Source organism: Lissotriton vulgaris, chromosome 8 (assembly GCF_964263255.1).
Source record: "Lissotriton vulgaris chromosome 8, aLisVul1.2, whole genome shotgun sequence".
NCBI classification, from domain to species: domain Eukaryota; kingdom Metazoa; phylum Chordata; class Amphibia; order Caudata; family Salamandridae; genus Lissotriton; species Lissotriton vulgaris.
This window is the reverse complement of record NC_141696.1, coordinates 1,575,164,238-1,575,187,377: the sequence shown is the minus strand read 5'-3', so window position 1 is coordinate 1,575,187,377 and position 23,140 is coordinate 1,575,164,238. Positions and strand designations below refer to the sequence as shown.

Genomic DNA, 23,140 nt, shown 5'->3' with positions numbered 1-23,140 from the left:
GCCCCTATGACTGTGAACATCTTACCTTTCGAACCAACTGAGCGAATTCGCTGCTGTCTTTCGGAGGAAGACCTAACACAGGCCGCGTGAGAGAATCCAGAGCAGACCCATGGCCAACGATGAGGATGTCACCAGCTGGAGGGCGAACAAGGAGACACAGAAGAAACATGGGTACAGGGAACATGAGCGTTCACAGCAGAATAGCAAATTCTTTAACTGGGATGACAATTCTTTGATGTGCCCACTACTAAACTACTCTCCTCCAGTGTTCACAACAAAACTTTGAGTTTATGGATATTATGGTTCTTTTAAAAAGAACTCAAATGCTCCATTTCTCTGCCAAATCTCTGAAGCAGACAATGACAACTGGGCTACAGCCATCTGGTGAGGAGAACATTCACTTGGATTTCTTTGAGGTCGGCTTTCGCTTGGTAGGAGCATAGAGGCGATCCCTCTATTGAACCTGGAAGATCTTACCATGGAGGTGTATAGAGTTCTGTTACTGTCCTGAATTTGCTGGCCCTGTTAGTTGCCTTCCACACCATGGTCCATCCACTCCTCTTTCAATTGACCACTTGGGGGCTCAGAACTTGAGAAAAGTGAATTATTTCTTGCTGGAGACAAAGTGGGGGTTGTTTCCTGCTTATGATTCAGCAGGGATGATCCTAGAATTGCAAAATTTAGTGGCAACCATTTTTTGGATAGAGCTTTGCTCTTTTTTTTATCAACACTAACTACACATTACCTATTATCACCCAGAAAACATCCCCTCTCACATAGTCAACAATCTATGTATGTGTCTTCCCTTCTTTGATTAGATGATGGAAAGTGAATGCGGATCGATCTCTTGAAGTTTAGTCACACCAAAACATAAGTCCTCCTCAATAAATGTGATCTGCCACTTTATGCCCCTCAATTCTGGCCAGTATCTGTTGGCACTTACCCACAGCCAGGAGAAACAGTGAGAACCCCTTGCCTCCGCACCCTGAAGATGCTGAGGGAGGTCTTCCTATGGCTCCCAAGCAACACTGGAAAAACAGTCACTCATGCCTTACCCACCAGCAAGCTGGACCACGGAAACACCTTCTATGCCAGAATCACCAAGCAGCTCACTAGAAGACTAGAAACCATCCAGAACTCGGCAGCCAGACTCATCCTCATCCTCCCGCACAGAACTCTCATCACACCACAACTCAGGGAGCTCCATTGGCTCCTGATGAACAAATGCTCTCATCCCAAACTTCTCACACACACATTGAAGGCACCACACAACTGAATGGTCGCATTTCATTACACAGCCACCCAGACATTTCCAATTCACGGGACTCCAAATCAAACAAATCCTGTGCACACACAGAACCAGTTCAGGAGGATGGGAGTTCTCTTACATCACCCCTAAAACGCAGAACGATCGCCTCCTCCACATCAGTTCCTCCTCTTGTTTTGAATCCCGCAAGAAGCTGGATACCTGACATTTCAATTAATTAACCTACCATAGGCAGGGCTAGGCTTAACACCAAGCTACCCTTAAGTGTGTTAGTGTGTTTTATAAATACACATAATGTAACACTGCCAACCACTATGATGGACACCTATCCTTTTCTAATCCTTCAAGTAAACATATCCCAGCTTCTTTCTCCTGAATGTCTTTCACATCCTTTTCATTTTCTCTCTTAGTTATTGTATCTTGGTTGTGAACGCCTTTGTTGGGCCAGAAATGAAAAACAGAAACATCCTAGACAAGCACCTCCCTGGCGGTAAACAGTCATAATATCGATTCCAAAATATAGAATGTACATAATATCGAAGTAAAAATATAGAATGGACAAAATATCGAATGGACACAATATAGTGGTTAAAAATATCGAATTTAAGGTAAGTAATATCGATTTCCAAAATATAGAAGTCAAAATATCGAAGTATACAATATAGGCATTAAATATATCGATTTTTTAATAATATCAATTTTTTTAAAGTGTTTTGTATGTTAGTATATGTGTGAAAAGTGTAGATTAATTTTTGTAATGTATGTTTAATGTATTTTAAGTAATGAACTTTATGTTATTTAATTTTTGCGTAATTTAATTCTGTAGCGGGTTGGGAGTTTAAAGGGGAATAGGGTGGGAAGTAATTTAATTATATTAAATTAAATATTATTTTTTAGCAATTATTATCAATTTTTAATTAAATTTTGCTTGTTAGTTCTGTAGCGGGTTGTGGGTTTATAGGGGAATAGGGTGGGAAGTAATTTAATTGTAATTCATTAAATATTTTTATTTATTTATTGGTATTCATTTTGAATTTATTGTTATTTTTTAATTGGTAATTAATTTTTATTAATTGACAATTAATTTGTATTAATTGATTAATTGTTAATTATGTTAATTTTCTAAATTTATTTTCTGTAGCGGGTTGTGGGTTTATAGGGGAATAGGGTGGGAAGTAATTTAATTGTAATTAAGTAAATAATTTTTTTATTCATTGGTATTGATTTTAAATTTATTGTTAATTAATTTTTAATTGGTAATTAATTTCTATTAATTGGCAATTCATTTTTATTAATTGGTAATTATTATGTATTAATTAAAAATTTGATAATTATGATAATTGTATTAATGTATTTTCTGTAGTGGGATGTGGGTTTATAGGGGAATAGGGTGGGAAGTAATGTAATTGTAATTAATTACATGTTAAAAATACTTTTTGTGTATTGATAATTAATTTACTGTTAATTTTTAATTGGTAATAATTTGTATTATTAATTAGTTTTTGGTATTGAAAATTAATTAGTTGTTAAATAATTATGAATAGGTTATTAATTTTTAATAACTAATATGTAGTTGTATTTCTAATTAATTATTACATAATATTAAATTGGTTATTAATTTCAATTAATGTTTTATTGGGATTGATATTAATTTATTTTTAATAATATATTAAATCATTACTTTCCCAACTGTTAAACTCACTGGAGTGGGAATAGTAATTTTCACCCTCCCGCTATCCAACGCTTTCCCTGCTATTGCACTCTCTGGAGTGGGAATAGTATTTTTTACCCCTACGCTATCCAACGCTTTCCCTACTGTTGCACTCTCTGGAGTGGGAATAGTAATTTTTACCCCTACGCTATCCAAAGCTTTCCCTACTGTTGCACTATCTGGAGTGGGAATAGTAATTTTCACACTCCCGCTATCCAACGCTTTCCCTACTGCTGCACTCTCTGGAGTGGAAATAGTATTTTTTACCCCTACGCTATCCAACGCTTTCCCTACTGTTGCACTCTCTGGAGTGGGAATAGTAATTTTTACCCCTATGCTATCCAATGCTTTCCCTACTGTTGTACTCTCTGGAGTGGAAATAGTAATTTTTACACTTCGAATATCCAACGCTTTCCCTACTGTTGCACTCTCTGGAGTGGGAATAGTAATTTTTACCCCTACGCTATCCAACGCTTTCCCTACTGTTGCACGCTCTGGAGTTGGAATAGTAATTTTTACCCTCCCGCTATCCAACACTTTCCCTACTGTTGCACTCTCTGGAGTGGGAATAGTAATTTTTACCCTTATGCTATCCAACGCTTTCCCTACTGTTGCAGTCACTGGAGTGGGAATAGTATTTTTTACCCCTACGCTATCCAACGCTTTCCCTACTGTTGCACTCTCTGGAGTGGGAATATTAATTTTTACCCCTACGCTATAGAACGCATTCCCTACTGTTGCACTTTCTGGAGTGGGAATAGTATTTTTTACCCCTACGCTATCCAACGCTTTCCCTACTGTTGCACTCACTGGAGTGGGAATAGTATTTTTTACCCCTATCCTATCCAACGCTTTCCCTACTGTTGCACTCTCTGGAGTGGGAATAGTAATTTTTACCCTTACGCTATCCAACACTTTCCCTACTGTTGCACTCACTGGAGTGGGAATAGTATTTTTTACCCCTACACTATCCAACGCTTTCCCTACTGTTGCACTCTCTTGAGTGGGAATAGTAATTTTTACCCCTACGCTATCCAACGCTTTCCCTACTGTTGCACTCTCTGGATTGAGAATAGTATTTTTTACCCCTACGCTATCCAACGCTTTCCCTACTGTTGCACTCACTGGAGTGGGAATAGTATTTTTTACCCTTACGCTATCCAACGCTTTCCCTACTGTTGCACTCACTGGAGTGGTAATATTAAATGTTACCCTCCTGCTATCCTACGGTAGAATATTGTACATTTTTTATTAATAACTTAAATTAATTATATTTTAATTTTAAGGTTATTTGAGTATTTTTAAGTATGTTTTAGTTAATTATATTTATTATTTCATTAATTTTAAATTACTTTTAAGACATTTAAAAAAATTCGATATTTTGACTGACTATATTTTTTACAGACTATATTTTGGATTCGATATTTTTGTACTTACCTGTTTGTAGATAGGAATTCTATATTTTGGCATTCTATATTTTGGTGACTATATTTTGGTAAGTCTATATTTTGTCAATCTATATTATGTCAGTGATCCCTTCCTGGCATATTTCTTTCCGCACTCCATTAAATCCACAATTCTGTAGCAAGACTCCTTTCTGGAATACTCAAATCTGACCATCTCGCCCAGGTGCTTCGAGTCCCTCTATTGGCTCCAAGTCAGGAAGGTAATTATTTACAAAGCCCTGTGCCTCATGAGGTTTCACCTTTTTAATCATAAATGTAGAGTTTAATGTCCTTCTTGGTCACTTTTTTCACCTCTAGCCTCCTTCGAGCTTTTCCGCGTTTGTGCCTGTTCTCTTGTCAGCCATAAACGTCTTTACCACGTATAGACAGGGGATCTAAAATGGTTTCCTGGGCTGGCACAGTCAAGCACAGACCATTCCCCCATGTTCATCCTACTGCAGATACATTGAGTAAACATACATGCACCATCTATGTCACAACGGCCCCAACAGCGCTGGGGTGCCTGGCTTCACCTTGGAGGTGCCCAGGAGTGGAAATTTCACAGGGAAAAGCCAGGAAGGGTTCCACAGCGGTATGCGTTACAGTCCCAGGACACCCCAGTTGGGATATTAGTGCGCTTTACAAGTACAAATTACATTTACATTACATTGAGATTGAGTGAAGGAGTATTGCAGGACACGGACAGGACATGTTAAACATAAGCGGTCAGTAGGGATCTCTCCCTGGCAGGGGACGTAATCTGTAGCTGCCACCTCTGTCAGCCCTCCACAGCTGGTGAGCTGAAAGTATTCATGCTCACTCCATGGGGGTGCACATACTGTGACCCTCCAGACCACGGACCATAGCTCTGTGTGACGGACAACCCTTAGTGCACACACACGATTGCAGTGTGATGAGGGCAACAGATTGGGGAAAAACACCAGAAACTTGCAATAGAGATCTCAGGGCGTGGGGGCCCACTATTCAGAGCCAGGCAGGGGACCTTTATTAAACTAAGAGCCCAATTCACAAAGAAAAACTTAGACCAAAAGTCAACGTTTACTACTATCAGTATTCATAAAGGTAAGTTACTAGTAGTATCTGTGAATCTGCACTCGGGCGGAATCTCCGAGTGTGTAGACTCCACTCCGGGTGCGGCGACTCCATTGCGGGTGCGTGATGAAATCTCTGCACTCGGGCGGAGATTACGATCCAGGTGAGGAAACTCTGCACAAGTGTGGATGTAAGGATACTACTCTGAACTTACCTTTGTGAATACCAAAAGTGGTAAACTTAAACTTTTGGTACCTGGCCTACAAGTTTGACAAACTTTGCAGGGAGCTGGATTCACTGGCTCCCTGCACCTGCCTTTCACTTCGTTTTCTCTGGGCCTCTGCCTCCTTGCACAGAGCCCAGTTTTTCCTCCAACTGGTTCTCATGGAGTGCAAGGGGACCAGCTTCCCTGGTCCAGTGGAGTGCCCTACTGGTCCTGGGGTCAATCAGACTCTGATTCGTGGGGCAGTCAGGGGTTTTCTCCTTCAAATTGTCCATTGCAACTGCCTCCAAGTCCAATATCCAGCAGAAAAGCTTAACCAAGAGAGCTCTCTCCATTGTGCCAAACCTTTTTTACGTGGGGCGGAGGGTGCCAGTAGGGCAGTGCCCCAGGCATAGCTTGATGTGCCGCATCATCTCTTCACCCCTGTTCCAACCTTCCGGCACAGTCTTCTGAGATAACTAAAACACAGACTAATATCTTGTGGCATCTCTAACCTTGTCCTGGCCTGGATCAAGTCTTTCCTGACCAATCAGAGGCAAGCGGTTTCCCTCGGTCTCTTTCTATCCCCCGAACGCTCCAGCACAGAAAGAGTGCCACAGGGCTCCTCACTTAGCCCACTCCTGTTCAATATACATATGTCCCGCTCATTTCCCTCATTTCATCATTTGGGATTGAGATTACATCCTATGCAGACGACACACAGTTGATCATGTCCCTAGATAACAATTCCACATGTGTAGAAGAAAATTTCAAACTCTGCCTTAAGGAGGTCATCCTATAGATCGAAAGCAGCCACATACGTTGCAACACAGATAAGACAGAGGGCCCGATTCACAGAACTAACTTAAGACAAAATCCTAAACTTACTACTTTTGGTATTCACAGAAGTTTGGATTTTGTCTTAAGTCTGTCTTAAGATAGACTTAAGACAGACTTAAGACAAAATCCTAACTTCTGTGAATACCGAAAATAGTACATTTAGGATTTTGTCTTAAGTTAGTTCTGTGAATTTGGCCCAGAGATCCTGCTGATAGGAAAAGACAATACCTTTCAACCAAAGGCCTGGTGGAAAGGGGAGGCAGCAGCCCCCCCCCCTCCACTGTGGAAGTGGCAAGAAATTTGGGAGTCTTATTCGATACCACCCTTTCTCTTAAGCCACATGTTCCTAAAGTGTCTGGGACCTGCTTTGGTTTAATTAAAACTCAAAAAAAAATCTTCGATCTTATCCCCCTCTCGGCCAGGAAAACAGTCACGTTGGCATTGATACTCTCACGTCTGGACTTTCGTAATAGCCTCCTGGCGGGTACTAACAAATCTACCCTGAAGAGGCTACAGGTAGTTCAGCACGCAGCACTGAAACTTCCTCGTGGCTTCCGCTACATAAGAGAATTTTATTTAAGTTTCTTGTCACCACTTTCAGAGCAGTTTCCAACTGGGTCCAGTATATCTTTCAGCAAGATTTACACTATATTCTACAACAAGGACTCTTAGATCCTCATCAGCAAACCTCCTCAAATTGTCTGGTTTGCGACTTAAAACGCGGTGAGTGAAATCTGCAGCAGTGTTAGGAGCAAGAGCTTGGAATCTCATGCCAAGCAAATTGAGATTCCTAAAGACAGAATTAGGAAGGCCCTTAAAATCTGGATCTTTGGAGCCTTGGATGAACTTTGTCTGTTTGCCATCCCCTTATCTAGGTACCTAGACCTCACGATCAGGGCCTGGGCTTGCCTCTATACGTTCGGCGCCACCAGGCTCCTTCCGGAGCGACAGTTGCGCTCTATAAGTACCCTATTCAATTCACTTCATCTGTGAGGTGAGGCCTTTGTTCCTGCTACTGGAGAGAAAAGTAATTAACCTAGCCCAGGAGGGTGACAGAGGGTTTGGGATGTTATGCTGAGCTGAGTCACAGAAATATGACATTCCTGGATGACCCATAAGCTGTACAGATATGCTTCTGGACTTAACAGAATTGTTCATTTTTACACAGCTTACAGTGTACATTGGTGCGACTACGGAGTCTCTAACCCAAAGAGACCTGGGGCTGCGCACGGATGCAGCCTTTCCCATAGGACTGCAATGGAGTGTCCCTACAGTCAAACTGTAAAGCACACTGACTTTCCCTTACGCGTGTACAGCCACATTGTAACGCCTATCCTAGGTCACTACTAAATTCTGCATAGTTCCTTCTGCACCAAGCTACCTGTGTGCAGTTCCTGGGCTGCCCACGACAGGAGCCTCCCACGTGCAGCCCTCGCACGTGTGCACACGTGTGTGCACACACATGTTCACATATAACCAGCTAAGTGCGCCTTACCCTGGCTGCGTTGCAGAAGCCTTATCTTAAAAGGTGGACAATGGCAGTAAAATACGCGCAGTTCATTTTACCATGAGTTTACCGTGGATGAGTCGCAGGTTATGAAGCCCTCCCACAGTAAAAGGTAAAAGACTAGGTGATCAAAAAGCAAAACATCCAGGCGGATAAGATTGTCAGAACCACCTTCTCACATATGTAAATCGCAAGTTTACACAAACGTCCTCAAATATTGATTTTGAGGGATGGGACGGATTCGGAATATCTACCTTGAGAGCGTTGACTACACAATGACTTTAAACTTCTGTGCAGAACTTCAAGAAGAATATTCACTTCTGAGCGTGCAGATTTATAAATACCTATAATTCTGACATGCAATATCACCCTATATTGATCAGTTAGACACACAAGAGAAGATGCAATGGGACTGGTACCAAACCTCTGTCCAGCACCAACACACGGGGGAAGTGATAGACCTTATGCAGAACATCTGTCCAGCACCACCACATAGGGGGAGATGCAATGGACCTGAGGCCGAACATCTGTTCAGAGAGATGCAATGGACCTGATGTCAAACCAGCACCACTACACAGGCCTCTGTCCAGCACCACCACACAGGTGTGGATGCAATCGACCTGAAGCCGAACTTCTGTCCGGCTCCACCACACAGACGGAGATGCAATGGACCTGATTCTGAACCTCTGTCCAGCACCACCACACAGGGGAAGTAATAGACCTGATGCAGAACATCTGTCCAGCACCACCACACAGGGGGAGATGCAATGGACCTGAGGCCGAACATCTGTCCAGAGAGATGCAATGGACCTGATTCTGAACCTCTGTCCAGCACCACCACACAGAGGAAGTAATAGACCTGATGCAGAACATCTGTCCAGCACCACCACACAGGGGGAGATGCAATGGACCTGAGGCCAAACATCTGTCCAGAGAGATGCAATGGACCTGATTCTGAACCTCTGTCCAGCACCACCACACAGGGGAAGTAATAGACCTGATGCAGAACATCTGTCCAGCACCACCACACAGGGGGAGATGCAATGGACCTGAGGCCGAACATCTGTCCAGAGAGATGCAATGGACCTGACTCCGAACATCTGTCCAGAGAGATGCAATGGACCTGACTCCGAACATCTGTCCAGAGAGATGCAATGGCCCTGATGTCAAACCTCTGTCCAGCACCACCACACAGCCGGGAATGCAATGGACCTGAAGCCGAACCTCTGTCCTGCTCCAGCGCGTGCTTCACAGTGCAAGGGCACCTGAGGGAGCGCGGGGCAGTGAGGAAAGGGCGTGGGGTGGGGCTTGGAGTCAACTAATGTTTCCTTCATGCCAACTGTGCTATAAATTTGCCATTTGGTGATGTACATGAAACCTTCCTTTTCTGCCTTTTCAATGATAACAATGAAGATTTCTTGGCAGGGGAACAGGTTAAGAGGTGCAGTGGCACCAGGGCCCTAAAATGAGAGCCCTTCTTGGCCGAGCTGCAGTTAGAATATGTGAGTATTTTAAAGGTGGTGCCTCCCGGGGGCCTGACACTTCGGTTACTGTTCGGGATGGTGAGTAGGTGAGGTACAGGGAAAGAGAAGAGACGGCAGTGAGAGAGGAAAGGAAAGGAATAACAAGAGAGGGTGAGAGCGAGAGAAAAAGGAAACAGTGAGAGACGGGGAGAAGGGGATGAAGATGAGAGAGAGAAAGAGAGTGGAGAAAAGGACCTACAAAAGGAGGGCAATGAGGATGTCAGTAAGAGAAGGGAGGAAGGAGAGAGGGGGAAGTGAGCAGAAGAGGAGAGAGAGAGGAAGGGGACAGAGAGGAGGGCGTGAAAGGTGAGGGCAGAGACGAAAGGAGAGCTGGAGACAGGGACGATGGAAGAAAAGGCAGGTATAGTCTGTGGAAACTGGAGATCCGTAAGCAAGGGCGGAGCCATTGTTAGTGCAGCAAGTACAGTGACACTGGGTCCCATGGTGGGAGGGGCCCAGTACATTACAGTTATGTCTGTATTTTAATATCTGCCTGGGTTGGGCAGGGGGTAAGTTTCCTTGCTAGCATCGCAGCCAGACTACACCCCTCGTTGTACTTAGTTTGTGAGGGGGGGTTTGATTAGAATATGAACATGTTTAACTTTTAATACCTTTGACGCAGTATATGTTTTGCATGTGCTAAGGGCCTGTACACTAAAACCAGTGCTTAATTTGAGCCGGTGGTTTCCGGTTCTCTGCGCCCGCTCTTAATTGTCAACACCAGCGCTTGCGACAGTCTGCCACAAGGTGGCACTGTCGGGCTACTTTAGAGAAGACCACAACAACAGGTAATTATTAATTCAAGTACATTCAAACTGACTAATTCCTCCCGCCCAAGCCATTTTATAGCACTGGTGGCCTGAAATAGTCCGAATTGTCACCTTGTAGGAGTTTGATGTTAGTAGCTGTGTTGTTAGTATCATTGCCAACATGGCAGGGGCAATGTGTGACGCAAGCTTCAGTGGTCTCTTCACGAGAGCCCTGGCACATTGATTTTTTTTTTTTTTTTTACAAATTAAGCACCCACTCAGGCAGGCGAGCAGTTACCGTTCTGTTCACCATGACGGATGATTGATTTCACGGCCGCAGAGCACCGGTTGGTGAAGTCTTCATAACTCTCAGTTGCAGCTAAAGAGGACACTGCAAGATTGGGTCTGGAACAGAAAAACAGCACACGTCACTGGTGACGTACGTATCCAGGTGTAAACATAAACAAAACACGCTGTTTATCCTACGAAAGGCCAGGTACTATGGGCCCAATTCACAGAACTAACTTAAGACAAAATCGTAAACTTACTACCATTTTGATATTCACAGAAGGCACTTACTCATTTCGATATTCACAGAAGGCACTTAGGGTCAGATGTAGGTCGGTCGGTAACAGGCGAAAATCGGTATTTTCGGCCGTTACCGATCGGTAAATAGGTGATCGCTATGTAGGGGGCATTATTTTACCGAATCGGTAAAATTACCGATTCAGTAATCTTACCGATTCGGTAAAATAAAAAATCGGTAAATTTACCGAATGTGAGCCACCCAGATGTAAGTGGGACTCTTCAGAGTCCCAAAGGCCTTACCGAATCGGTATTTTATCATCAAATCCAATTTGATGGTAAAATACCGATTCCGGTGTGCATGCACACCTATGCTATGTGACAGGCAGACCTGCCCTTAGGGCATGTATGCCTGCCACATGGCACCCGAGCCTGTTTTGGGGGTGCCAGAGGGTGTCAAAGTGACACCCCCTGCACCCTTGTGAAATTCGGTATTTACCGATTCGGTAAATACCGAATCTGTAATGCCCATTCATTCCTATGGGCTTCAAAGCCCATAGGAATGAATGGGCATTACCGATTCGGTATTTACCGAATCGGTAAATACCGAAATCATCCGATTCGGTATTCCAGCACATCTGGAATACCTACATTTCCACCCCATAGATTTACCGATTTTTAATTACCGAATCGGTAAAATTTGGTAATTGAAAATCGGTAAATCTATTTCACCTACATCGGGCCCTTACTAATTTTGGTATTCACAGAAGGCACTTTTTCATTTCGGTATTCACAGAAGTTAGGAGTCCTAACTTTAGGACTCCTAAATGCATCTGTGAATACCGAAAGTCTTAAAGTTAGGATTTTTCTCAGTTTAGCTCTTTTCTAATGTTTAGACCAAGTAGGAAAGCAATAGGAAGGGGATTCCTGAAATATGTAGAAGCTTCATAATCAGAGTTAAATAAGTTAATATTATATCTGTTCTCGAAACTCACCAAAAACAGAGGCAGGAGCCATGACGGCTCGTAAATGAGATCAGAAAGGCAGGGGGGCGGAGAGGAGGCTCTGAGGGAGAGCGCGTGCATGCCTCGTGTACTGTATCAATATATGACCCCCAGCATCCTCCATGACTGCGCCGCGGCTACGGGTATGTACGGATGGCGCCTGCCCTTCCATTGCTAAAATGCACATAACATGGATCTACTTCCTGGACGGTTCCCTCCGGCGTGGGAGGAAACGGCCCAGCTCTGCCAGTAGCTACCACACGCCCTTAGTAAAACGCCAACTTTTCATCTTGAGTCGACGTCAGATAAGGAAACCACTATGTTTATGGAAACATTAGATACACTGGGGCTTGCCCAGTTGGTACATAAACCTACTCACCAGGCAGGACACACCTTGGACAGTATTTTTTCATCAGTCCCTGGAATGATTGTCATAAATACTCTCCCAACTGTTTGTTCCGACCACTCTTTAGTTTTATTCGAAAAACATTCCCAAATCATACCAGAAGTCATTAGTATTAAAGCTCAGGGAAAACCGTTCAAAGCCTGGAATAAGATAGATATTAAACTGCTTGAAGTTTAACTCAATCAGACACGGCCTAACAAAAACACTCAAGTGGATCAAGCAGTAGAGGATTACTCTGATTGGTTGAATAATGCCTTTATGGTAACGGTGCCCCCTGGTTCACAGAAGCTTTGCGTCTAGATAAACAAAACTGTCGCAGATTGGAAAAGGCGTTGGAAAATAAACTATGAAGCAGAGGCAAAAGATAGCTATAAACATGCTCTAGCTAACTATAAAAAGTTGTTGCATACTGAGAAAAAGATCTTCTTCCCTGAGCAAATAGAATCATCTAAAAATTCTGAAAAACAATTGTTTCAGGTGACGAAGAAGCTTACTACCCTCTTTAACCCCTTCGATGCTCATGCCGGAATGGTTCCGTCATGAGCATCGGTCGAGCTGTGCTCATGACGGAACAGTTCCATCATGACCACGCCCGTTTTCATTAGGGCCCAGCACCGGCGGTAAATCTGCACCGCACGGATGAGGTTAATCGCTCAGCATTAGTGAGCAGTCAATCTTTATGTGATGACATTGCCTGCGCTTCTAGGAACAAGGTTAATGATATATACAACATCTTCATCTTTACCCCCAACACGATAGCTAAAGAACCTCGCATTATAGAGACTCAAAGAAATAAAAATGAGCTGTCGACATTTTCACAAGTGTCTAGCGAGATGGTTAAAAAGCTTGTTCTGGACACTAAATCTGGATCACCCTTGGATCCCTGCCCCCTGCAGTTCTCAAAGACATTGCAGGGGAGATAAGTCCCATTCTGACCAATATCTTTAATGAAATGTTTCTGACAGGGACATTCCCCAATATCTGGAAAGATGCAATTATCCTCCGGTTGTTAAAAAAAAGCCAATTTAGACAACTTGATTATTAGCAACTATCGTCCTATTGCCAGGCTTCCTTTTCCTGCCAAAGTGTTTGAGAAAATAACGAACAACCAACTTACCCAGTTTATGCAGGATAATGAGCTACTTGACCCCAGCCAATTCGGATTCCGCGCAGGGTACAGTACCGAGACAGCCCTTATCAAGGCAACCGAGGAGGTCAGAGCAGTAATGGATTAGGGTGGTGCCGCTGCTCTGATTCTCCTCGACTTATCTGCGGCCTTCGATACTGTGCACCATGGTACATTGCTTATGCGTCTGGAAGACATGGGGATCAAGGGCCAGGCCCTTACTCTATTAGCATCTTTCCTGATGAATAGGAAACAGACTGTGGTCCATGACCAGTACCATGCTGCTCCTTATGTATTGCCTTGTGGGGGTTCCCCAGGGCTCATCGCTCAGTCCTTTACTGTTCAATGCATATGTGTTGGATCTTGCGAAATTGATACAGCAGTTTGGTTTTAATCTGACATCCTACACCGACAACACTCAGATCGTCGTCGGAGCATATACAAATATGCAGGCCCCGGTATTGCAATTTCAGCAGTGTATGAGGGAAATTAGCCTCTGGATGGGAAGACACTGTCTAAAGCTAAACTCGGATAAAACCGAAGTGATAATCTTTGGTAATCTCCAACCTAACTGGGACAGACTGTGTTGGCCAACCGAGTTAGGACATACTCCTGAACCAGTAAAAAAGGCCAAAAATCTTGGAGTGCTGATAGATAATAAACGTAACTATGCGCAACAAACTAAAGCTACAGTCTGAAGAAACTTAAAAAGGTCTTACCATACATTCCAGATGATATTAGGAAAACAATTGTGACTACCTTGGTGCTGCCCAAACTTGATTACTGTAACAGCTCATATATCGGTTTACAGAAGCAGCACCTAAGGAAATTGCAGATGGTGCAAAATGCTGCGGCAAGGCTTCTACTGAATATTCCTAGGCATCAATCTGTTACAGAAGGAATCCGTACGCTACATTGGCTGCCTGTGGTGCAACGTGTTAAATTTAAGGTACTCTGTCTTGCCTATAAAACTCTGAATGGGACAGGACAGGTACCATTGAAACATTTTTTTTCATGGTTCCACCCAGGCAGACAATTAAGGTCTACAAATACCAAACTTATGTCAATCCCCAGAATTCGAACTGTGTGCTGGGGAGGTCGCAGCACCTCTCACTGTGCTGCTAAACTATGGAATACTCTCCATGCTGACATGAAAGAGGCTAATTCACTCCTTGTTTTTAGAAAAAAAGGTAAAGACATGGCTGTTTTCATGATAATTTCCCCATTCTTCTACGTTTATAGGTCTTACTAAAGTTCAGCGCCAAGACACTGTAAGGTATTCGTGCGCTTTGAAAGTCTTTTTAACATTAACATTAACATTAACATTAACAAACACTACTAAGTTCAACTCTCTGAAGAGACCCAGTGGCTATACATAATGGATGACACTCAAATCATGGCACACAAACCGAAGAATGTGCACGTTATTTCACAGCATGGGAGAGATAGTTGCGAAGAAACTGTACCATTGGTCTATGGGCAAAATTACTTGCAAACGGGCTCTGCACAAAGGAAAACTAGATATTTGTTAACACTCCTATTTCAAGCCAAGGTTAAAAAAAACTTGGCAGCGCATAGCAAGTACTGGCAGGGCTGAACAGCCACGTCATCGCCAAAAATGAGAACATTTAAGCAAGTTACTTAAGCTAGAAAGGGCAAACTAGTTAAGTCCGAACAAGAAATAAACTGTCACATTACATTACAACTCCGATGACAGGCGTGGGGATCAAATTCGCACAGTACATACACGCACACTGCGCCACGTGCAACCAAAAATAAACACAGGCGAAGAGGGCTGGGTAGGATCACCCACAGTCGCTGCTTCAAATACAACTGAAATAATCCCTATTCTCGACAGAATGCACACGCCTCACACACAAACTTGTCTCCCTCCCCACAAGCCACTGTTGCCAGCGAGGACAGCACAGCATAACGAGGTAAAGTCGTGCACTGGTATACACATAAGAATATATACAGTACGCTTTCTTTTGTCATTCATAACAAAAATGTAAGCAACTTCAGGCAGTAATGAGGCCTGTGAAAGGGCGAGGTCATTCCACAGAAGAGGATGGGGGTAGTTTCCCCTTATATACTGCCCACGTACACTCATCTCTGCACAGTATTGGATCCATACACCAAAGGACACATCATAGAGAGTAGTAGGGCGCGGATTTATAACTCCACGTTAAGGCCAAGCATTACTTGCTGCAGTTACACATTTATTTACACAAAAAACACGCATCCGTGTCATCAGGGTGGCCACCTTACTCACCGTGGACAGCCAGTCAGGACCCAAGCTTTGAAGGACAACATAGTGCACACTGGGAAATGTAGTCTGTTTCCTTCCACTGAGTCGATAAGAGAACTCACGTAATAAGCCTAAAACAAGAGACAGGATATGCCTTGCTGTGGAGTCAGGTGGTGACCTTCCTTTCGGGAGGTGGATCACAATGTGAGTTACTTTAACGTGCTATGTATGGCGGTAATAACCCACATTTGTAAAGCGCACAATCACCCGTAAGGGTCTCTAGGCGCTGGGGGCCGTTGGGAAGATTAAGCAAGCTATTGCCCAGAGTCACATGGTGCTGGGCTAATCTGCCGCCGGTGCCGGGGATCAAACCGTGATCCCCAGATTCCGGAGTCAGTCGCCCTGGCCGCAGCGCCAAAAGGGGGTGGTGATGGACGAAGCATCTGAACCAATCAAACACTCACACCCAGTCAACAGATCTGGATTTAATCCACCACCCTTCTTTAGCCCACTCCGCCACCCCAGTTCAGACATGGCCATATGCAAATCAGTCTGACCCTGTGCTTCATTGGAACAGTCCAGCCCGTACTGCCAAGCCATGCCTTTCCTGGACCAGATTCAAGCTTCCTAGGACCGGTTTCTGGCATTACAGCCGTCTTCAGCCAGGCTTGCTTGAATCCAGTGGCAAAGGGCCCGATTCACAGAATGAACTTAAGACTCAATCCTAAACTTACTACTATTTTGGTATTCACATAATGAACTTACTACTTTTGGTATTCACATAAGTTAGGATTTTGTCTTAAGTTTGTCTTAAGACAGACTTAAGACAGACTTAACACAAAATCCTAACTTCTGTGAATACCAAAAGTAGTAAGTTCATTCTGTGAATGCCAAAATAGTAGTAAGTTTAGGATTGAGTCTTAAGTTCATTCTGTGAATCGGGCCCAAAGTGAGCAAGGGACTCACGTCTGAGCATACCCTGCCAACTTATGGCGAACAAAGCGATACAAAAGGGGGTGGTGATGGACGGAGCATCTGAACCAATCAAACACTCACATCCAGTCAACAGATCTGGGTTTAATTCATCACCGTTCTTTAGCCCACTCCGCCACCCCAGTTCAGACATGGGCATATGCAAATCAGTCTGACCCTGTGCCTCATGGGAACAGTCCAGCCCGAACTGCCAAGCCATGCCTTCCCTGGACCGGCAACAACCATACTGGCGTTTATTGTGCATGTTAAAATGCTTTCCTCAAGTAAACATAATTCATCACATTTAAAGTAACTAAACCGAATGCTGAGCTCATCTTTGACGTTTTTTTTTTTAATAAAACGTCATCAAGAGTAGGAAAGTAATCACAAACATGAATCTTGGGACAGAATGACCTTTGCAAACTGAATAGTCACTCGGTTTCCGAAGAAGACAGACACTGCCAAGGAAAACAGCCGCGGCACTAGCGAGGAAGCTCACTGCGGGAGAAGTGCGTGTGCAGAGCCAGTTCCAGCAGCTGAGGACCGGCCCGTCCCGCAGAGTTACCTCCTGGGGCCAGAGTTTGGCGCTGGACCCCGGCGTGGGTCTGTTAAGTGTCGTAGTGAAAGAAAGAATAAAGAATATTAAAAATCATTTTTTTTAAAAAAAAGCAAATCTCAGCAGAGGGGGAGGTGTACGTCATGGCTAATGAGTACTTAATCGGATTCACATGTACCGCTACCTCAATTTCCGAGGTCCATCATGCGACACGGAAAACTACACACACAAGGAGCAGTGGTCCTGTCTCACAGGTACGAGATGGTAAACCTGCTTTTCAGTCCCTAACTTTGTTTCCTGGCACTGGACATGCAGCTCCCGTCCCCTATTGTCAGGAGACAGCAAGTTATGCACGATAAAAAAGACAGGAATGGCTGCACACGTCACACCCGACAGGCAGCAACGCAATATAAACACTTGTGCCCTGCCTGAGCTCCGAAGCCACTCGGGTCACGGAGAGAGGTTTCGCCTGCTAGAGAAACAAGAGAGTCCTTACAACAGTATGCCGAGCTACTCTGAGAAAAAAAAAAAAGGACTCAAAGCGATCGCTATAGTAAAAAAAAAAAAGAAGCCCGTGAGTGGTGCGCGCGCGCGCGCCACTGCAGGCATATGTCTTTAATTATCGCGTCTGTTTGGGCACGATAATTGAAGACATATGGGCTTTGGTGCACGTAACAGACACCAATGGGCCATGGGTGCAAAAGCCAATGAAAATGGAGCTAGGAAATAACACACACAAGCTGCGTGGAATTTCCAGGTCCGTTTTCAAAACCCCGAGAAAAGGACTCTGGCTGTGCGACACTGCTGCGCAGTGTACGCTAGGCCGAGACCTAACAACACATCTTCCCCCTTGAATTACAATAAAACATTGTACTTAAAAACTTACAAAATACCATAAAACTAAATAAAAAAATATGCTATACTCATACTAAGTAGTCTCTTAAATACTGAGGAAGCTTCATATTCGGTCACACATCTCTCCCCCTGAATAACAATAAAACACTGTACTTAAAGCTTACAAAATAACATAAAACGTCATCTAAAAATACGACATACTCATTCAAAGTCCTCTTGTAAATACTGAGGAAACAATTTTCCGTCCGTACAGTACTATGGGCCTCATTTACAAAACCATTGCGCCTCTATACATCACTTTACGATCACCACACTTTACTCCCTTGTTGCACTTCACGAAGTGACTTAAGTGCTATACTTTACCATCACTCACTCTGACAGAGTTCTCAAATAACTCCCTGGCTTGTAAGGACTCAGAAAGTTTACTCTGGCTTCTTGAGCTACGTGGGCAACTTTACACACAACATCTCCTTTACTCAAATAAATAACTTTAGCTCCTCTCCTCTTATCCTAATACTCCTTGCAAAGTTCTTGTGCCTTTACAATATTAATTTTCACAACTTCAGAAGACCAATGCCTTTGCCTTGCTTGTACAATCCAAGTCTGAGTATCTTTCGTAAACATGAGTCAAAGGACTATAACTGGTCACAGTGGGAGGGTCCAATAAAGCCATATCATTTTATGAACACTAACAATCCAATTTAACTGCCTGTCTGAAGCATTCCTGTAAAGATGACTGGACACAGGAAGGTTCTTTCTTCTAAAGTTGTATTCCTTGAAGAATCCCATCCATGAGCAAGCAGGCAGTAGGAGAGCACTAGAGTACTGATCTAGTTGACATACAAATCTCCTCAAGAATGCAGTGACATTGATGCATTACACCTGTAACATTCTATAAATGACATACTATAATTCTACCACAGAAGAGAAACCATTCAGAGGAAATAAAATGCAATACCACACAGTCCTTTGCCACTTGTAACACTCCCTTAATCACTTGATTGAAACTTTCCACTTCACCATTATCACGCGGGTGGTAAACTGAATTAAAATTCAGTTTCAGGCCGTTATGCTTTAGAAAACCTTCCAAATCTTTATCTTAAACCGCAAACCATTATCTAATGGTCTCTGATTTGTCAGAGTAAAATCCCACGCCTGGACATTTTCAATGAATTCTCAGAGTGAAATCCCACAAGTAGACAAACCCTCTTGCTTTTGAGAATAAAATCCCACAGCTGGACATTGTCGCTGATTTGTCAGAGTGAAATCCCATCAATCTCTTGACAGTCTCACTGTGTCGTCAGTCTAGAATGCCCTGTTGGATCTCTCTCTCTCTCTCTCTCTCTCTCTCTCTCTCTCTCTCTCCCCCCCCCCCCCCCCCCCCCACACACCTTTTGTCTCGGCCCCTCTCTCCCCCTGAGAGTTCGATGTTTAAAAACCCATGCACAGAACTAACAATTGATCATTTTCAAGATTCAATATTCATAAATGGCCCAACGCTCACACAACTGACTGCTTTGACTGACAGGCTCGTTTGCCGCTCACCCTCTCCAGAGAACTCCTTAGGTTCTGCTGACAGACGACAGATGATCATTGATACTCAGGCCAACGACACTGAAGAGGAAAGGCTGAGGATCCAGTGGGGTTCAATCCCTTGACCGTGGTGGCAGCACGTGCATTCGCCCACTGAGACACCAAACCTGAGCAGTTTGTACACAGACGTCCTCTCTTCACTGTTGTAGCTTAGTGCAGACATACTCTCAAATGAGCAGATACAACATTTGGAAGGCCGGACAGAGCCCAGATTCCAGCCCTCATGGCACGTGGCTCCGTGTTCTATTTATCAGCTGAGGAGCCAGAAGACCTGGATTCAATGCACGGCTCCCCCAGTTAGCCGCATGGTCTGATCCTGGGCAAATCGCTTTATTGGTCTCAAGCAAATGACTTTATCCACTTTCCTCCTGTGCCGGGGTCTCTTCTGTGTCCGAGTTTACAGTAGCGGCACACGGCAGTGCAGCCAGCACCAGGCGCTACATGAAAACCTCAGTGCTTCCTACTCACTCACCTGTACTCCGCGTCCATGTTGTATCCGGCGTCACTCAGCTCTGACAAGGACATGAAGGGGGGGACCCCCCTGCTCGACTCCCACTTGGCCCACTCAAAGAGTCCGGGCTCCAGGCGGATGGGGACTGTCGTGTGGATTTTAAGGCCTGCAGTGAAGTACGTTTTTTTTGTTACATAGTTTTTATTAAGAGAGTGAACATATATTAAAAACATTACAGAATCAGAGGATAAAGAACATGAGATAAAACAGACGTTAATACACTTTATTTGAACAAGAATACTAAAAAAGCACAGAATGTCAATACTGTAATAAAACACAATCTTAAAAGAAAAGGCAAGCATTGAGGATAAAAAACCATATTACCGGAATACAGAAATGTGTTCCAGATGAAAAAAGAAAAGGGTATGTTGTATGTATTTTGTGTTTATTGAAAATAAATACTAGAAGGGAAAAGAATAAGAGAATAGAAGAAGGAAGTGGAGAAGAGAAGGAAAGAAAAATGAACAGATAAAAAGTAGGTATTATAAAACAGGTGAGTGTGAGGACAGAAATGTAGTGAAAGATAACCATAGTAAATCTGACTTAATCTTTAGATGATTGGAAGAGTGAGAGACAGAAGCAATTCTATATTCATCACAAATTAAATTCCACCAAAGCAAAAAGGATTATTTAGAATTGCCTTTCCAACATGTTAGTATAACTTTGAAATCAACAGCGATAAAAAGGTCAAGTAAAATAGTTTTTGAAGGGAGTTGGTCAAAACCATCAGGAGATGAATTTGAATTTGAATTTAAAAACATTTATATAGCGCACTTATACCATGCGGTTTCATGGCGCTTCAGATTGCGAGGGGGATGGCAAGCGAGGAGAAATTAGACAACAAAAGCACGAGAAAAGAGGAAGGTTTTGAGGTTTTTCCTAAATTCCGTGTAGGAGGGAGTTGTACAGAGTGTCACGGGCAGGGAGTTCCAAAACACAGGGGCCAGAACAGAAAACTTAGTGCCGCCGGCCCTTTTCTTTTTGAAACGGGGGACAGTTAAGAGGGCCAGGTGAGAGGAGCGAAGCTCTCTCCCTGGGGTGTAAGGCTTGATAGCCGAGCAGATGAACTCTGGTGCAGTGCCCATTCTGGCCTGAAAGGTAAGGCACCCGAGCTTGAACAGGGCCCGCTCTTTCACCGGCAGCCAGTGCAGTGCCTGCAGTAAAGGGGTGGCCCGATGATATTTAGGCAGGCCGTAGATGAGTCGGGCCGCCTGGTTCTGCACTAGTTGCAGCCGGTGAATGGCATAGGCAGGCGCGCCATTGTAAATAATGTTGCCGTAGTCGAGGCGCGACAACACCATTGCCAGCACTATGATCTTTAGGGCGGGGAGTGAAAAAAACCGAGAGATCTTCCTAATGGTTCTGAGGGAGAAAAAACAAGAGGAGACAACAGAACTAACCTGTGAATGAACAGAAAGTGAGGGATTGAGGAAAATACCAAGGATTTTGACTTTGGGGACCGGGAGTGGGGGAGCACCAAGTGGGGAGGGCCAGTGGGAAGGGGACCAAGGACTGCAACCACCTCCGGTCAGGACTAGTTCAGTCTTGTCCGGATTGAGTTTGAGGTGGTTGCAGTTCATCCAATCCTGAATGAACAACATGACAGATTGGACATTCTGGAAGGATGACGGGGAATGGGAGAGGTTAAAAATAAGCTGGAGGTCATCGGCGTAGTTGTACACCGTGACCTCGAGCTGCTGTAACATAAAAATGAGGGGGAAGATGTATAAATTAAACAAAAGGGGGGAAAGTGAGGAACCCTGGGGGACCCCACACGTCACCTTGTGGGAGGCCGCAGTGAAGCCAGTGAGGTGGACTGCCTGAGCTCTGCCGCTCAGAAAGGACTCAAGCCAGGCGAAGTGCCTAAAAATGTATTGTGAATAGCAAATGTAACATCACTTGAAAAAATAAAAGCACATTTCGACCATATAGCTTTCCAAAAGTCATAAACCTTTGGACAATAGTAAAGTAAATGTATCAATGATCCTTCAGAAGAACGAAAGGACCAACATACTGGTGATATAGAATGGTCAATTTTGTGTAAAAACAGGGGGGTAATTACAACTCTGTTATAAATAAAATATAAAGATTGCGTAATGTTAGCAACTTTAGATGTTTTAATTTTTTTTGTGCCATAATCGAGCTCATTGAGGAACAGAAAGCAATTGAAATAAATCCTGTTCCCAAGCTAATTCGATCGGAGATTTACTCCGAGTACAAGTAGATAAGGATAGGGTTATATACATAAAACATGCATTGGGAGTTGGGTCATAAGAAATTTTAAACAGAGGTGCAATAGGTGAATATGAAATAGGAGTAGGAGTGGAATTGTAGTTTTGTAACAAGTTTTGGAGGTCATGTGATAATGTATTATATGGCTGTACGCAAGAGTCTGGGAGAATAAATTGCTCTTGTAGTTGGGGAAAGGGTAACATTTAGTTGTTAACTATCAATTGATGTACACAAAAAGTTCCCTTTTCCTTCCAGTGCTTGTAGTAAAAAGATTGGCGGCGAAATTTGACGTGTTATTAAACCAAATTGAAGAAGATAAAAAAGATTGGTATGGATCAAAATTCTTGAAAAAAAGTGTTTGTATTAGATGGTGAGAGTATTTTAAGATAGGATATTTGTAAATGAAAGTACAATTGGTCATAAACATAACATCATGAAAAGAAAAGTTATTTAACATCGTACGTTCAATAGCAACCCATGTTGGCATAGGCAAATCTTTATAGTCTTTAGACATGGAATAAAATTGGAGAATCAAAAAAGCATTGTGATATAATTTGAAATCAGGAAATCGAACACCACCCTCTGATTTTGGTCGGGTTAATTTAGAAAGGGCAATACGAGCACGTTTATTGTTCCATAAAAATTTGGTACATAAAGAATTAATCTGTGAAAAATAATAATTAGTAATTTTAAAGGATAACATTGAAAGTGTGAAAAGCACTTGAGGAACAATCATCACTTTAATCGTATCCAGTATGCCCCACCATGCAGTGAAGTAAGTTAGACAGTAAATTTCAATAATAAAACAATCTTTC

General features: G+C 43.3%; 1 protein-coding gene across 1 annotated transcript in view; it reads right to left on the bottom strand.

Annotated features, from left to right (window-relative positions):
- Nucleotides 1–23,140, bottom strand: part of UBASH3A (ubiquitin associated and SH3 domain containing A) — a 281,915-nt gene that overhangs the window by 6,111 nt on the left and 252,664 nt on the right. The window contains exons 11-13 of the mRNA XM_086935867.1: nucleotides 20,055–20,199; nucleotides 10,596–10,702; nucleotides 26–135 (exon numbers count right to left, since the gene is read on the bottom strand). Of these exons, the coding sequence (XP_086791993.1) occupies nucleotides 26–135; nucleotides 10,596–10,702; nucleotides 20,055–20,199 (362 nt within the window). The remainder of the gene's footprint in view (nucleotides 1–25; nucleotides 136–10,595; nucleotides 10,703–20,054; nucleotides 20,200–23,140) is intronic.